Source organism: Cynocephalus volans, chromosome 1, assembly GCF_027409185.1.
Source record: "Cynocephalus volans isolate mCynVol1 chromosome 1, mCynVol1.pri, whole genome shotgun sequence".
NCBI lineage: Eukaryota > Metazoa > Chordata > Mammalia > Dermoptera > Cynocephalidae > Cynocephalus > Cynocephalus volans.
In genome coordinates, this window is record NC_084460.1 from 209,365,299 (window position 1) to 209,383,285 (window position 17,987).

General features: G+C 37.3%; 1 protein-coding gene across 1 annotated transcript; it reads right to left on the bottom strand.

Moving 5' to 3' along the window:
- Nucleotides 1-1,750: 1,750 nt before the first annotated feature.
- NXPH2 (neurexophilin 2) lies at nt 1,751-17,197 on the bottom strand. Its single transcript, XM_063085343.1, has 4 exons — nt 17,172-17,197; nt 15,064-15,275; nt 8,854-9,026; nt 1,751-2,494 (listed from the first exon to the last, which is right to left on the bottom strand). Exons 1-4 carry the CDS (start codon nt 17,195-17,197, stop codon nt 1,751-1,753), a joined length of 1,155 nt encoding a protein of 384 aa, XP_062941413.1.
- Between the last annotated feature and the right edge of the window lie 790 nt (nt 17,198-17,987).

Here is a 17,987-nt window from a genome sequence, read left to right on the forward strand (position 1 = left end):
GTGACAGATCTAGCAAATTCTTTTTATTTACATAGAAATGTGTACACATACTTTCTCTGTACACAGAAAATTCTAAGTATATATACATGTATGATTCCCACATATTTTACAATAAATAGTATTTTACTCTTGTTTCTAGATGAAAATAAGATGTCTCGAAATATTACTCAGCAACCACAAAATTACAAAAGCACCTGATGAACTCAGAGCAAAAACTTCAAGCCTGTACAACCACACACTAAGCCTAGTACAATTTTTACAGAAGACAAAGTTGAACACTGTGCAGATATCACCAGTAAAAGGAAAGGAACAGAAATGTAAAATAGAGAACAGAGCTGTTGGCTTTTTGAAAGCATGGTAAGAATATTTTTGTTGGTTAGGATTTACCTTCCTTTAGTCCTCAATTTAATGTTTTACTTTAACTAATATTTTATAGATAAGACAGGAGAAAGACATTCACATCTATTGTAAAAAGAGTAAGCATTCCACATCTCCTAAGTTCTAGAAGCCCTTTTCCTCACCAACCAGACCACCATTGTGAACTAATTCTACTACAGAGGATTGCTGTTTACCCCCTCTTGAAGATAAGGGCACTGATTGTAAAATTACATTAATTTGGAAGTAACTTCAAAAGCCTGTAAGCCAGGTACCTTTGTTGTCAGCACTTAATAATTAGGAATGTTTAAATATGACTTTTCATTTCCACATACAGTTTAATCCCTCATTCAAATAATTAACAAAATGCAAAGAGAACTTAACCCAGGAGGCTAGGAATAATGAATCCATGATCTTGGAATTTCCTTCTTCAACTTCCAATTTTTTTCCCCCATTCTAGCCTAGAAAACAATCATTTTCTTTCAATTTCAGAGTTATTCTACATATGTATATAAAATCACACTATCAAATTAATAGAAGGAAGTTCTAAGCTACAGTGTGCATACAAATTCTATGTTATTTTTGATAATCTCTGAGCATTGAATTTGGCAAAAGAGTCTAAAAACATCATGATCTTCATTATTGTTGAAATGACTTATACCCAGATTTGCTTTCCCCATCCACCAGTATAACTCCAAAGATGAGAATCGAAAGGATGGTGACCAACACAGGGCTAGGTGCTTAAATTACGTTCCACTCAACTCTAGCTCAGATGATAACGTACTTGGTTCCACTGTGGTACTGTAACTTCACACACGAATTTTGAAACAAATTTTACCCTTTCATCTCTCATATCAATAATGGCATAGATGTGGAGAAAAAGACAGCAATAAAAAAAAAGAATTCAATGTCAGGAACACAATTCATCTATCAAATACCATCTTTTCAGTTGCTTTACTGAATCTGCTATTTTTAAGGTAAACTTCCAAAGCATATTTCAAAAGCAAGTTCATTTTAAGAGCAATGTTTATAACATGCACAATTCGGTTCCTTCTTGTCACGCGTGGCTCCCACTGACACTTCTCTTAGAGAAACAACAATAGTTCTAGAACTTAGTTCATCTTACATGAAAGCGACAATTTCATAAACAGTTTGACTCTTTAGATAAAGGTACTTATGATCAAAACAAATACATTTCACATTTAAAAGTCTTTCTTTCTTTCTTTTTTTTTTATTTGAAAACCTGATAGGGAACTATGGTTCACTGCCAGAAACAAAAGGGATCTTTTACCATGAAGAGCTGGGCTTGTTTCTTGGTCATTCTAATTAAATACACACATACATGTGTCCTTTGTTTCCATCATTATGGAAAGATTCAGCCAGAAGATAAGTATGGGGTCTCACTATGGTAATTGTAGTCAGGACAGACCTTTTGCACGAGTTTATAATCAACACTGTAAAAGGCAATGTAAATGCAAATGACCTTGAAGGGCTTGGAGCACAACCAAGACACATGGCTCTGAGTTTGCTCCTGGTAGCAGATCTTGGATGGGTCAAAGTTGCACAGGGCAGTCTTCTTCGCCCGATCTGTTTTTTCATACTCAATGCGACAATTGAAAGATTTAGATTCCTTGGTCTCCAAGGTAGACTGGGGGGAAACTTCAAATTCCACCACTTTGGAGGGGGGTACCAAGCTCACTGACACATTGCCCAGACCTGTTGAATTATGTCGGAAATAAACACTGAAGGTTCCATTTCCATGATCGACGATTTTTCCTGTGATGAGGAGGTTGAGTTTGACAGTTTTAATGTTGGAATGAAAGTCGCCCCATCCAAACATTTTCTTAAATTTTCCTGTTTTTACTATTGGCCTCCGTTTAGTTCTTGTCAAGGGCTCCTGAACCTCCGTGATGTTGGCCAGCCAATCCCAAAAGTTTTCTATGCTGTCTGCATACACCATGGGACCAGGCTTTGGCACTGGAGACTGTTTAACAAACAGGCGCAAGGGACTGATGATCCTGGAGTGCACCACGTTTCCGACCCATGTCCCTGGAGCATCTTTGTCTTCCCAATCCAGCCCCTCTGTGGCATGCACCACTTCTTTACTGTCGCAAAAGAGCTGTTTGAAAAGAAAGAGAAGTAAACTTTAGGTTAGGCTTTGAGCACACCCACACATTGAAGTGCACAAGAAAAACTCTTTCAGTATTATTTAGATTCTTGCTAAGTAGCATTTCACACACACAGCTGGGCTCAATAGTGCAACAAGATGAGAATTTAATTCAAGCAGTGTAAAACTATGAGAACAAAAATTAAAATGGTGAAATTAAGAAGTGAGTGTTTCATTTTAATGATTTGATGTGGTTTTAGTCTCTGTTTCCTAATCTTCACAATTTTAATTTCCAGATTGGGGGAAGTAGTATATTTTGGGCTGTCATTTGATAAAATCACTAAATTTGTGCAGTCTTTTTTTTCAGGTGGAAGACAACTCTAGGCTGAAAGTTTCTAATGAGGAGCTAGAAACTGTACAAATATAAGATATTGATTAGTCTCAAATATACTTGGAAATATTAAAGGTACTATTATACTCAACGGGTTATGACATATAATTTGATAGCTTTTGATACAATTCCATGACAAACTAACAAAAAAGATGTGTGATTAGTATTAGAAAGTTCTACAAAAGTTTTAGTTGAAAAACTATACATTTAGTTGCCTTTATAAAAATTAATGTTTGCTATGGTTTGAATGTTTGTTCCCTCTGAAATTCATGCTGTAATTTAATCCCTAATACAACAGAAGTGGGGCCTTTAAGAGGTGATTGGGTCATGAGGGCTCCACCCTCATGATTAGATTACTCCATTCGTGGGTTAATGGATTGATGGGTTAATAAATTAATGGGTTATTGAGGGAGTGAGTTAGTTTTCATGAGAATGAGTCAGTTATAAAAGCCAGTTTGGCTGACTCTCTCATGAGTCCCCTTGCCATGTGATGCCCTGTGCTACCTCAGGAATCGACCCTCTCCAGATGTAGGCCCTCTACCCTGGGCTTCCCAGCCTCCAAGACTGTGAGAAATAAATTTATTTTTGTTATAAATTACCTGGTTTTAGGTATTCAGTTACATCAATAGAAAATGGACTAAGACAACGTGGAAAAGTATAGTCTGAATTAATTAATAGACTGTATGTAATATAATAAATGCTATTACAACCGAATTATACTCCGAAAGGTAGATCTGCTAAAGAAGAGCTGTGTGCGTGTGTTTTATGTGTTTCACTGTATTTTGATTCAAATCATAGCCATTAAAATATAGAACTTTTTAATTCTTTTTGTAGTACAAGGGTCCCCCATGATTCTAAAAATCATTTAGTTAAGTCAGTATGGATTTTGAGGGACAGAATCATTATACAAGGAATTATTGCCTGAACTGAATATTTATGGATGGACTATAAAGCCTGAAAAATAGAGGTTTCTAGTGGAAACACAATAGCCTCTTATCTCTGATGGCACAAACCACTCTAGTAATGACTCTAAAAACTGTCAACATACTGAAAAGGATGAGGAAAAAAGTGAGGCTATGTTCATATGCTGTTTCTCCAGCCCTTTCAAACTTGGCAAAGCGCTTGGTAAAACTGGTCTCAGATTATTCCCAAAAGTATTGCTTTCAATCCAATTTTGAAAAAAAAAAAAAAAAAAAAAGACATAGCCTACATTATAAATATTATAACTTGACTATATCGTATAGTTTGCTAACGTAACATAAAGTTATCTTTTATATATTCATAAAAGCTTAGAAGTTTAAGTCCTATCAGAGATTTGTTAAAAGTGTTTTCACCTATACGTAGTCCCAAGATGACTTTAGGGGGAAATCTAAGGACTTAAAATGCATGAGTGGGTTTTGTTTTCGTTTGTTTGGGGAGGTGCATTACATAATATATTTCTCCCTTTGATTAATTTCCGAAGGGCTTTTCTTCCTCATTTCTGAAGTTTCTAAAAATTCTTTCCTCTTCACTTACATTCTTGAGGTTGGCAGAAAGGCACATTGACAGGATGCGCATTCTCACTTTTTTGAGAACCTAAATCCACATGACCTCTTAGGGGCTTTTGCCTCCTAAATTGATATTTCTTTCTCTCTCCTGGTGGTGAAAGGCTGGCATATTCACCAGGGAGAGAGGGACCATTACTCAGGATTTCTGGTTCAAAATATTTCTGATACCATAACTATAGCTTTCTGATTTCGAACACCTTTAATTATGTGCACAAATCTCGTTCCAATTAATTGGTAATAGTGGAGTTCAATACCCTGGCTCAGATTCTGACTCGAGTTTCCTAAGAATTGATGCAGCCTGATCCAAAGGACGTGTCCTGGCTTCTCTAGAGAGGGCCCAGGACACACGGACTGATAAGAAGACCCTTGCTGATCAAAGTCCAATTTCTCTTCTCTGATCATGATTCCTGTTGCCCAGTCTACTACCTATTTTTCACCTGTTTCTGGTATTTCACAAGATCCACCTTGCTCGGTATATGCCAACAGACAACACCTATCATATGCCAAGCACGTGGTGTATGAGGAGAGTGCCTTTACTTCCTGATCTCTACTACCTCATGCAGAACATCATCGAACTCCTACCCTCATTCCTGCCTGTCTTCCTCTCTTTCATAGGGTCCCTTCTGACATTGTCCTCTTTTAATTTGCTTTTTTTCTTTAAAAATATCTCAGTTCTTACCATTATGCACCCTGGTACTGATCAATACTTTAACAGCAGAACTAAGATATATTTTCTGTTCATAAATACTTTTCAACCACATGTGTAAAAACACTCAGCAGCAACATGCCTTTTTTTTCCCCCTTAGTGTTTATTTTATGTTACATACTTTCCTGAACCACAACCCAGCAGGGAGGCAGCATGGTGTGGTGGGAAGAGCATAGGATTTGGTGCCTAAAGATGTCATCACCTCTTGCTTCAGTGTACGACCTGAACCCCAGTTTCCTGTATATCTCCTTTATCTATATATCTCCTTTGCTGGTTGTAAGGACTAATAAGTGGATGGAAATTACTGAGCCTAATCCTTGGCAAAAGGCGTTCAGTGACTGATAGCTCCTCCATGGTCCAGTGGATAATCTCGTGCCTCCTACTCATGAAGTGTTTCCAAAGGGTTATGTAAATTCTCAAACCTCCAAGAAACTGATTAATGATTAATTGAGCAACTTGTTCAGTGCCATGTGATAAATTAACGGCCAAGTAGAAATCAACCTTCTCCACCCAGAACATCAGTCAAATGTTTCCTCATGTTTCCAATCTCACTGGCATCTGACTCAAATCCAGAACACAGGCACAGGTGAGCTCTCTTTGCCAGCAAAATGTGTTCATAGATCTTTGATTCCAAACTACCAAATGAGTCATCAAAGGGAGCTAAAAGTACAAAGTGTCTGGCAGGCGCCCTCATTCCTGAATTTCACAGACAATATCTGTGATACAACATGCTGGGAGAAGACTACAGGTGGTTATGAACCTGCTGGCAAACTACTCTGTCCAGGGCAAGGCTGTTGGATGTTATCTACAAAACACAGGGCTGTGTACCCCTGGTTACTTTTGTACTTGCTGGGGCTCTTCATGCTAATTTCAGTATCACTGCTGTCTTTTGTCCCATCATATTATAATAATAATGCAAAGACATTTAACTGCAAGCACAAAATGGAGTTTTTAAAAGGGGAAGAAAGAGGAATTGCTATGCTTTATCTGTTTGAACATTCCTTGATTTCAACACATTTATCAAAGCTTAAGTAATTTATGTCTTGGCAGGGTGTATCAATTTCACAAAGCGCACACATTAGCTAGACACAATGATATCATATTAGCTTTTTCTACATCTTATAGAAGAGCTCAGAAAGATTAATAAAAGCTCAAACCTCCATCAATTAAATGAAGCAAGTGGAAGGAAGGGAGTTGAGGAATAGGACTGTGTCTCATTTCAGTTCTTTTGTTTTTAGGAGGAAAAAAAGCTGACAGGTTCAAATCATTCATCACAACAAACTAAAGTTGAATTTCTCTGATAATTAAATGCGTTTTTTCCCAAGAGGCAGAGAAGCTGCAATGAATTTTATAGGAGCAGATGTGAGAACTGCCACAAATTATGGAAATAATTTATAAACTAAAAGCCATCTTCCTCTGCAAACATATCAGAAGAGCCTTTTTTCCCCAACTGTATCTGCTATGTGTTTTTTAAATAAACATTGTACTTTGGAATAATTTTAGTTTACTGAAAAGTTGCATAGTACAAAGAGTTCCCATATACCTGTACCCAGCCAGTTTCCTTTATTGTTAACATCTAACACTATAGTGCACTTGTCACAACAAATGAACCAATATTGGTTCATTATTATTAAGTCCATACTTTACTCAAATGTCCTTACTTGTCCTTAACATCTTTTATCTGTTCCAGGATCTCATCCAGGATCCCACATTACACTTGGTCATTGCGAATCCTTAGGCTTCTTTTGACTGAAAGTTTCTCAGACATTCCTTGTTTTGGATGACTTTGAATGTTTTGGGAAGTACTGCTTAGATATTGTGCAGAATGCCCCTCAATTTTGGTTTGTCTTATGTCTTTCTTATAATTAGATGAGGGTTACAGGTTTTGAGGAGGAAGAACACAAAGGTAAAGTGTCACTCGCACCATTTCATCTTAAGGGTACATGATATCAACATGATTTGTCACTGTAATGTCAATCTTATCTCGTGGCTTAGGTAGACAAGATCCATTTATTTTTTTAAGTTTTGCTTTCAGAATTCTCAAAAGGCTTGTAGATTTTGTTATCACAAACTTAGTTTAATTTACACTTACTTCAATTGCAGTTGGTAAAGGACTGACTTTTTTTTAAGTCAGAAACTCTCAAACATTTCAATTTATAACTGTTTACAGGATCACTGAATTATCTAAAATAACCTCAGAGTTGTTTAGGAACTCATAGACTATTTTTAAATTATTCTGGCAATTTCACATGCTGTGAAGGTGTTTGTCATCATTATTGGTGCTGCTATTTTATACTTAATATTCATTCCTTAAAAATTGGGTCCACTTTGATAATTGATACCTCAATTAAAAAACAGATAATTCTATAAATATCTTATATAGCATTGGAATTACTTGCTGACTACATGATAATCAAAAGTGCCTTCTCAGGTCAGGAGCCAGATCATTGTACTTGATTCTATGCATCCAATAAGAAAGTACCAGCCTTTAGTTGGGGCTTTCTTTGCAGGTCATGAAAGGGAATAGAGCTAAAGAAAGAACCCTCACAAAGGACTATATTCACAGTGCTCTGGGTGGTGCAGGGCCATGAATACTATTTGGTTTCCTTTGAGTTCTATGACAGTCAGACTTTTGCCGTAATTACAGGATAACTTTTCTTTAAAAAAAAAAATTATTTATTTATTGAAATATATTGATTATACATATTTTGGGGTACAATGTTGAATATCAATACATGGATACAATGTGTGATGGTCAAATCAAGGTAATTAGCATATTCATCATTAAAAACTTAATCATTTCTTTGTGATGAGGACATTCAATCTCCTCTATTCTAGCTATTTGACAACATGCAGTAAATTATTGTTAATTATAGATGCTTAGCTTGACTGTTCATTCACAGAATTTATTCTTCCTGTCTAGCTGTTTTGTGTCCATTAAACAACCTCTCACTATCCCCCAGGGATAAACCTTTTCTATGTGTCCCTCACTCTGATAGTTTTGCTGCTTCTCTGTAGCTACGTGTTGGGCTGGGTTCTAAACTGGGAAGGGGAAAAGACTTCTCTGAACTCAGTGAATAGTGAGAAGGAAATGAAGAGCTTTTAAAACTTTGAGCTTCAAATTCCATTCAATATATGCCATGCCATAATCACTGCTGGTAGCTCTCTCCTATAGCAGTCCTAGCAGGTGGTCTTTTTCTTATTTGTAGAGACACCAACGGAAGAGAGATCACCACCAGCCTTGCTGTCCCAAGTCAGTGTTTAACAATTCTAACTGACATGTTTACTTAGCATGTATTGACTCTTCACTCACAAGGCACCAGGGGTGTAGGAGAGATCTGAATTTCCTAAGTAATTCAAGCTGAGCCCTGTAAGTACACTGCCTCTAAATACACCTCTCCTGACTTAGCAAGAATGACATTAACACACCCTGTTTAAGAAAGTGGGAAGCCTAAAACAGTTCAGAAATATTTATACAAAAATATTTTATTTTTGCAGGATTAAACTTATTGCTTCACTTACTTTTGCCTATGCCTACAGTCGTAGGAATGCTACTGTACTCCCCTCATTGCATTTATAAAGCATTGAACAGGGAGGAAAGGTGGAGTGTCCCAATCAAGTCTGTATATTGCAGAAAAGATTCTGTTGCCACATCCTCCAGTGGCTGAATTTACTCAATCAGAAAAATTGTGCCAAGAGTGAAGGAATGAATGAAAGAAGCAGGGGCAATGAATTCAATCAGGCCAGGTACAACCAAAGCAGGGAAGAGAGAGAGACAGGAACAGTAGTGCTTGGATGTACTGGAATGACTTAGGGGCCAGGAATATAGAGATGGAAATCTGGCACTGTAACTTAACTGTCTCAGCTCCCTGTGCAGCTCCCCTCTCTGAGCCTGGTTTCCTTAATGGTGAAATGGTAAAAAGTGCAAAATAGGGTTGCACTTTCAAAGAGACGAAGGATGCTGCAGGGTGGAAAGTGAGCTAGAGTCAGGCAGGTCTGTAGGCAGGGACGCTTGGAAGGAGGTGAGCACTGCAGTGCACAGGAGAAGTGCAAAGACTCTCAGTTGTGCTCACAAACACATGCATTCATCTGTTAATCACTTATTCCACACGCACATCTCAAAATGTATTCCAGGGCCTGTATTTCCTCGGAACTGGGAGTACACTGCTGAACAGGACAGACATAGGTCCTGTCTTCATGGAATTTACAGAGGAGCAGTGAAAAGAGACATTAAAGAATTAATGATACATAAATGATAATTCACTTATTTATAGTTGTCATAGGGCCTGTACATCTATGTATCTATATCTCAATAGAACAGGGGGTGGGGAGAGCTTATCCCAATCAAGGAAACAGGGTAAGCAACAGAACAGGGAGTGAACAGTATTGAGCAATTAATATCTTTATTCAATGAGAGAAGTAAAATCCAAGATTTATGGGTTCGTAGTTGGTAAAGAATGAATTAGTGACAAGAAAACAAATCGATTTTGGTATTTATATTCCTTTATCTCTTGTTCCAAATTGTATATCGATTTGTTTATAATTACTAATGAGAGTGTGATAACATTATAAGACAACAGTTAAATTTTTTCTAGCAAAAGGCTAATTTGGAGAATTTTTTCACAACCATAAGCAGGCTCTGACATTCAGTCTGTGCTTAATTCCTGACTTGCAGCTACAGTGCGAGGAAGCGATGACCTCAGCAGGCTTTGTCTTTCACTCCTAAACCTCCACAGAGCTGTTGAAGGCTTATAATATATATTCACAGGTTCTGAGACAGTCAGACCTTTGTCATGATTAGAATATAACCCTCTTCTATAATTCTATATAATTAATATATTTAGTACCACTTAATAATTATGATCTGGATAAATAAAAATATCCTGAAACAATGTAGGTTTGTCTTTATGTCTATAGGTGTAAAATACGCTAATAGATAACAAATCTAGATAGTGTCCATGATTTTCACAAAAACTGACAAATGTTCTAAATGAAAGGTAAAGCGAAAGAGCCTAATTTCCCACCAAAATTATAATAATATTGAAGAGGCATCTATACCTCAAGAGGATATTTTCCATTTTCTGTGTTTATACCACATATAAAATATTTACAGCCTATACTGGTCTACTGTGAAACACTTGCTGTAACATGTATAATACACAATGCATAGATTGCATAGATAACCTACCATTAAGAAGAAAGGCCATAACTATTTTATAGTACACCAAAAATATGTAGTCCTCTACCCATCAAAGAAGAAAATTTTGATTTTCCAGGATTAGGCGGAATGAGCTTAATGCTCCAAACGTGTGGATTTGTAACAAGCTGAGAAAGCTGGCTTTTCCTTGGTTACAGGGCTGGCATATGCTATAAGAGATAAATTGATACAGATCTGTACAAATATTTTTTAAAGGCAGTTGGCTTGCCCTTCTTCAATACCCTGGAAGCCTTTGTTTATGTTCTTTCAGAATGACAATCATTGCTAAGTACCAGTTTGGACAAATAAATGGTTTGCTTAATTGATTTGTTTATAGTGTTGTTAATGATGAAATATATATAGCTGGTCATTAATTATTTTACTGGGGTTATTCGTTTAAGCCCACCTCAAAGTGACCACTTTTATACAATCTAGAGGTGGCTTGTAGATCCTTCTACAGCTGAAGAATTACAGAACCAATAATGAAAAGTGATCCAAATCCTCATTTTTGTTGCTTGCATGTAGCTTATCTAATTGCGTTGCTTTAACAATTCTGTCCTGTATTCTGCAGTTGAAACCAAAATGACAACCTGCTCAGCAGAAAAATAAATAATAAAATAAAACCCTGCCATGATCGAATTCAGCATCCCATTAAATTTTTGCTTGTAGTTGAATCTTGGAAGTCATTTTCTCTGGGTAGAAATTTTACAGAATATCATCCCTGCTGACAAAACAGGAACATGTATCTGCCGGACAACATACAAGGCTGTATTGATGATTAGTAGACTTTGCTCAAGAGTCATATTTTTGGTGCTCCATTAAAGAGCTGTCATGGCAGATTAAAAGAATAACGAAAAAGGAATGAAGAATGGCAGAATCACACATATATCAATGTCTTAATTGCACCTATTAATATTTTGTGGCAAAATGTGGCACTGTTTCAAAATTCATTTTGTTTTGCAAGTTGAAAAACAAATGATTTCTTAGGAGAAGAAAGCCAAACAGTGGACATCCTTTATGCTGAGAGTGGTAAATTCATTTTACCTTCCAGATAGCTTTTAATAGCTACCCTTTACATTTTTCTAAATTGATACAGGAACTAACAGGAAACATAACTGTGAAGACAGAAATCTTAGCAGTAAGAGCCAAAAAGCTAGATTGCAATGCTTGGCAGTAGTTTTATTGCTAAGGTTAAATATGGTGATTCTTATTTTATCTTGATGACAGTAATCTGAAAAATCAGTGACAAGCCTCTGCAAAAAAACCCATACACACACGTGCACACACACACTATGACACACAGAAATATCACGTGTATAAACACATGTGTGATGCACATAGTTCTCTGTAAACATTTAAGAGGTTGATGTCAAAGAAAACTTAGGTTTCATCTTGCATTAGAATGCTGAATAAAAAGGCTCTTTAACAAACACTCTGAAAACAAATGTTAAAGATGCCTGTGGCAAGGGGCTGCTAAATATGATTTGGCCACACTCCTCAAGTAAAACAGGGTCAGACTGCAGTCTCATTTAAGTCAAGCTTTGCAAAGTCAAACAAGCTATTCTTTTGATAATCTAATAGATTGAAACAGGCCTTTCTGTGTTAAAGAGTAAATGACTCAGCGTGGTAAGTGGCATTATCTTCTTTCACCCACGTGTCCTTACAAACCCCATGTAAGTTTTCAATGAGAGAGAGATGTACTTCACGTGACAGGAACACATAAATACTTCTGAAATACAATGGACTGGGAGAAGCAACATGAATCTGCATCCTGACTGCTAAAATGTTGGCATTCAAAAAGGAAATTTGCAACAGAGATAAGAGCAGTCGAATGAAAAGTGGAAATGCCAGATTATTCTAAGTCCATGTCAGTTTAGTCAGTGTTTCCATGAGGGATGAGGAAGCTTATACAAGTGAGGAGGGGTTAGAAATGCATGTGTGTATAGCTTTGCATTTTACCAAATTCATTTGACATTTCAATCTTCAGGTACAAGTAATTTGACAATCAGCATATTCTAGCTGTGAGGGTTTGTTTTATGTGTTAACTTGGTTAGGCTGTAGTATCCAGTTATCCAAATACTAATCTAGGTGTTGCTATGAAGGGAGTTTGTAAAGTGAAACGCATCTATATTCAGTTGAAATTTTTGTTGTTGTTTTTCACAATGTTAGCATTGATTGGTTATATTCCTCCACCAAACATGACACTTGTTAATTTAAAATAAATTTTCAAACTGTCTTAGATACACAGTGTAATATTTCATGTGAATGTAAACATTCACAGTCTATGGGGATTTTTACAGAATCCTACATAAATATGCTACTTTATTATGATCCAGTATAAATGTTTTGTAAGATCAGTGATGGTTTACAAACCATAAAATGCCTTGTCAATAAAATATAATGCATATTACTTGTGATATGAAACTGACAATTGTGTTAAAATTATCCTTGCAATAATCATTCCTGACATTTATGCTGAGAATTACAGAACCTTCATAAATAACCTCTTTGGATTCTTACAGTTACTTTGTGAGGTATACAGGACAGGAAATAGCCTTAGAGAGATTAAGTGTTTTGTCCAAGGTCCAAGTATTATGAGGCAGCAATAATTCTAGAAATTAGGCTTTCTGTATAAGGTCACTGCTCTACCCACATTGGTATTCTAATGGACTTGACACCAACCCAAACCAACCAACAAACCAAAAAAAAAAACTTGATTAATATATTTGCCATCTAAATAAAAGATTTTTTTTCTCATCATAAAGTAAGAAGTTTATTCTAGAATATGAAACTAAGAAAACTGAGAAAAACTAAAGTCTGAAAACAACTGTTAATATTTTAATATTTAATTCATATTTTATCACTGTATAATATAAATAATACATATTTTATATATTATCTCTTATCCTTTTAAAGGAAAATATATTGTATTCAGTTACATAACAGTCCAAATACTCCGGAAGAAAAAAACCTTGCTATCACTACAAGTAAAATCTAAATCCAAATCAAGGTCAATTTTCTCTAGACCTCCTCCTTAATTCTTGAATGATACTTTCCTGTTCATCAAAGTCCAAATCAGAAGGCCCTTGAATAGTTCTGGCAGGAGCAAGCTCACTGTCTTCTAAGCCAGCAGATGGCAATCCCCACCCTCTTAGCCCAAGAAGGTCCCATAAACACAGGCCTTTGCATCCACAACACTGCCCTCAGTCATGCTTTATTTCTTCCCTTCTCTGTCCCTTTCCTTTTCAGTCCAGGTTGGCAACATTTCTGGAATTATTAATTTCTCAAAACTTTGTGAATCTACTGATAAGCCATTGATGAGAGGGTCCTCCACACATCTTCCCTGGATAACTGTTTCTCTGTTCCTAGGTTCTGCTGAAATGGTGGATTGGATCCATGTTTCTTCAGCAAAAGTTGTCCAACCCCACTTTTGGAGTTTTCTCCAGAGCAATTGGTTGACTTAAAGTACATTATTCTTGGTAATGAGAGTAGGTCTCATCCAGTCAGTTGAAATGCCTTAAAAGCAAAACTGAAGTTTCCCAGAGGAAGATAAAATTCTGCTTCAAGTCTGCAGCACCAACTCCCACCCAAGAGTCGCCAGCCTGCTGACCTGTTCTATCAATTTTGGACTTGCACCCAAAACTGCATGAGCCAACTCCTTAATGTACTTCTGTTTAGATTTCTGCCCATCCTACTGGTTAAGATATGTATCTATGTATCTCTAGAAAACCTTTTTGATCTTAATAGTTATGTTCATAAGTGAATATCTTATTTTCATAACTCGATTATGCCTCTTGATTTCTTGTATCTGCTACAGAACCTAGTATAGGAATACTTGATGGTGACTTAATCACAGGTTCAGAAATAAGGTCCAGTGTCTCCCATGTTGCTCCCAGAGTAAACCATAAAGCATAGGTCATTGAACTCGCCACATCGTTTATTGTTATCATTTTTGTCTTTTTACTTGATTCTTCCTCTTATGAACTCCTCTTCTGGCAGCTACCATCTTACTCACCTTAAGTCTCTATCTAGCCTCTGTCATAGTGCCTGATTCTCAGTAAGTCCCCAACAAAAGTTGAAAAAATAAATCTGAATGTCAGTGTGTAACTTTCTAAACTTTTCACAATTTTTTATTTCCTTAGACTTTACTCTTAGATTGCTTTGGGAAATGTTTTAAATTCCAATTAAAATTTAGTCGATAAAGCAGTCAAGTAGAAAAAATAATGGAGATGGAGGGGTGAGGAGTTAGAAGGTGGGAGAATGGGACAGAATAATAAGTAATGATAATATGATAGGAGAAAAATAAAATCTAAATCAAAACTTTTTAAAAATAATATTGGAAAAGGTTGGTAGTTATGATTAACAGGATTAGAGTGTTATAAAAAATATCAAATTCTATTACTTCCAAGGGATAATAACCTACCACCTAGAGGTCGATGATAACAACTAGTTTTCTACCTTGAGCCCAGACTTTATTTGGAGTTCAAGGTCTAGCTTTCTAATGGACAGGTTCACTTTAACTGAACCATGAAAAGTAAACAACACCAGTTTTGTATTTTGTAAAACACAACAAGGTTCCTCCACGATAATGTAAGCAGCAACTAAAAATGAGGGTAGAATATTTTTAAAATGGCGAGGAGACTATGAGCTCTTTTATAACTCAACTGTCTGTAACACTTCCTCATACAGTCTCTACCAGGCTAACATTTTGCTTGCACAACCCCATTAACTTCTTTTTACCTTGCTGACAACTGACATAGCTAGGCATATACATGGGAACTCTCTTGCAGTCATCTGATACTTGGCTACTGGTTATGGCTTCTTCCTGGTGTCTGCAACCATTTGCAAACAAGATCAAAATCAAAGTCTCTTCTGTTTCTCTGGCAATCTCCTTCTGGCCTTTCCTCCATTCTCTCCCATCAATACCTCTTTCCACACCTGGGTCAGAAGTCCTGGGAAAGGTTCAACAGGACTGTCCTGGAATTAGAACGTTGTTTAGAACCACAGGCAGAAGCACATGTTCTGTCTTGCCAGCATTTCATGTCAAACCACACACACTGGGCATCTGGCCCAATTTTTGAATTTTCTCAAATGCAAGTTTGATTGTGAGACTCTGCTACTTAAAGTCCTTAAATAGCTCCCTATTATCTAGAGTAGTGTTTTCACACTTTCAGAGCAACAGAACCCTTTTCCCCCCTAAAGTAAGCTTTTGTAGAATTCCAACATATACAAGAGGTACCAATGCCATTTATTAATGCCCAATTATGTATGAGTTCAAACATGTAACAGTTATTAATATAAGCTTCACGAATGGGAGCAATAAGGAACTTAAACATAAAAATTGAAATCAGAGGTTACAGATGATCACTGCAGTCATACCAGCTTTAAAATAGGTTATGGCAGCATCTCCTCCATAAGGTGTCTCTTGACAACCTGATGGACTTGGCCACTCCCCACCTTTTGGAACTCCGCCATTACCCTCTTATCCTCCTTTAATAGCATCTGAATTGGTACGTGTCCCCTCATTAGGCTGAACTCATTGAATAAGGGACAATTTCTTCTTTGTTGTATTCCAAAGGCCTTGTACAATGCCTAAAGTACCTGTGTTTAATAAATATATGTTGCTGAAAAAGTGTAACCCTCCCCACAATGCTCCAGTATCATTTCAATGTTAATTAAATGACTTAGTTAAATTTTTCCCTGGGATTTTCTGTATTGCCATTTTCCCCTGAGATTTCCTTTGGCTTGTGTTCAAATGACAATATAAAATTTTTAAATTACTGAAGATCAAATCCATAGGTTTAAATGAGTGTGGTTTTTGTAGGGAAACTGGAGAGAAGAACCCTGCTTTAGGAAGGAACAAAGTGAAATGCTGCAAACAATTCCTGCTGGGGTCCTGGCAGCTCTGGCCCTTGGAGACTCAAACATAATCCCAGCCTTTGTGGTCCAGAGGAAAGGAATTGGTGGGCTTGGTTGAGGGGCATAGGCAGATTCAGACAGGATCCTGGAAAACAGGGTAAGGGACAGAAGTATTACTGTGAGGAGGGTCATCCAGTGCCCAGGAGACAATTAGCACAGCATCCAGTGAATTGACAAGGAGGGGGTAAGCTTTTCCATGAGAATCTGCATTAAAGTAAAGGACTAAGGAAGAAATTATTCAGATAAGTCAAAGTATTGTAGGGACATCTAATTATTTCAGACTAAAAGTGTTCTGGACCTAAATTACAGAAGTAAGTGCTCCATTTCTCACTGTACTGCATTGAACTTTTGTAGACAAATTTAACAAGCTATTAAATAATCTAGAATGCTTAATAATCAATGGAAACTCCCCAGTGTGTTATTGAGGCAGGAGAAGCAACCAGTGATTTACCAGGTCTTTACACAGAGAAATATTAAGACAAGAATTAATCAGCTTGCCAACTAAACTCAGTTCACTTTGGTGCTCATTTAGCAACTATGATGTACCACACTGACCACACTGGTGACATCCCTTAACAGTTATAACTAGCAGTGGAATGCATAGGGCTGGACATGCAGGGAGTAGCTTGAAGTGGTGGCAGAGAAAGGAAGTGGTCAGAAAGCAAAGTGATCTAGCGACTGAGAAGGAATCGTGAAATGAAAACTTCTCCTTAATAATGCCCATCCTTCGTGAAAGATAGGGTTGTTTGTGCTTTTCCCCTTTCTGATTTCCCTCTTGCAATCGTTCACATCTAGTGCATCTCTATCCAGCGGAGGCTTAACACACAACCTCACATTCTTCTTGAGTCCTCTCTTGTTTTCACCCTCCGCCATCTAATGAATCACTAATTCCTGTAGTCTATTTCCAAATCCATTCTAACTCTGTCTACCTGTCCACCTCCACTGTCTCCTCCATTGTCAATGTGATCTCTCTTCTGAATGCCTTCAAGGAATTCTTGTGTGCAATCCTGTCCTTTCAATCTGCTTCACAGACAACATCCAGAGTTACCTTTATAAACCTGGGCAATGTCCCTCCACCACTCCCACTCTTCAGCACATTCCATTGCACTGAGAATACAATTGACTCCTTAAATGGTCAAGGAAGTCTTTCTGGCTATGGCTTCCTCTGCCTTTCTCCTCATTGCTATGCACTAGCTGTCTCTTTCATTCACTTCCCCTTGAAAACCCTCAGAGAACTTTTTCAAGTTCTGTTAAGGTGCATTAATGCACCTCCTCTCACTAGATCTCAAGTTACTTTGAATCTCTGGCAACATCCATTCCATGCATACCGTGCGGACTCTGCTGTGTTCCTGGCACTGGGATGTAATGGAGATTAAGACAGACATGGCTCTTACTTAATGGAGTGCGGTGTCTAGTGAAGGAGATTGACAGAAAACTTGCAAACAAATGCATTTACAAAATAAATAGAAAGTGGGAAATGAAGAGAAGAAACCCAATAGCAGATGCACCAGAGAATAGGGTGGGTCACTTTAGAGTGGGGAGCCAGGGAAGGCTGTCCTGAGGAGGTGACATTTAAACTCTCACAGGACGAATTAGCTGAAGCTCGTTGTTGGAATAGTGAAGTTTTGTGGGCAGAAAGGCAGTGTGTGAGAGGCCTTAGAGCTAGAAAAAGCTCAGTGAATTTCAGGAACTGGATGAAAGTGGTTAGTAGGGGTGAAAGGGCACAAGGTGATGTTGGAGAAGTA

Coding starts and splice junctions, on each gene's coding strand:
- NXPH2 (XM_063085343.1), bottom strand. CDS start 17,197: ATGGAGGAGACAGTGGAGGTGGACAG. Junction 15,276..17,171: donor GAGACAGTGGAGGTGGACAG/GTAGACAGAGTT, acceptor AACCTTTCCCAG/GACTTCTGACCCAGGTGTGG. Junction 2,495..8,853: donor CTGGCCTGATTGAATTCATT/GCCCCTGCTTCT, acceptor CTTTTCAAACAG/CTCTTTTGCGACAGTAAAGA.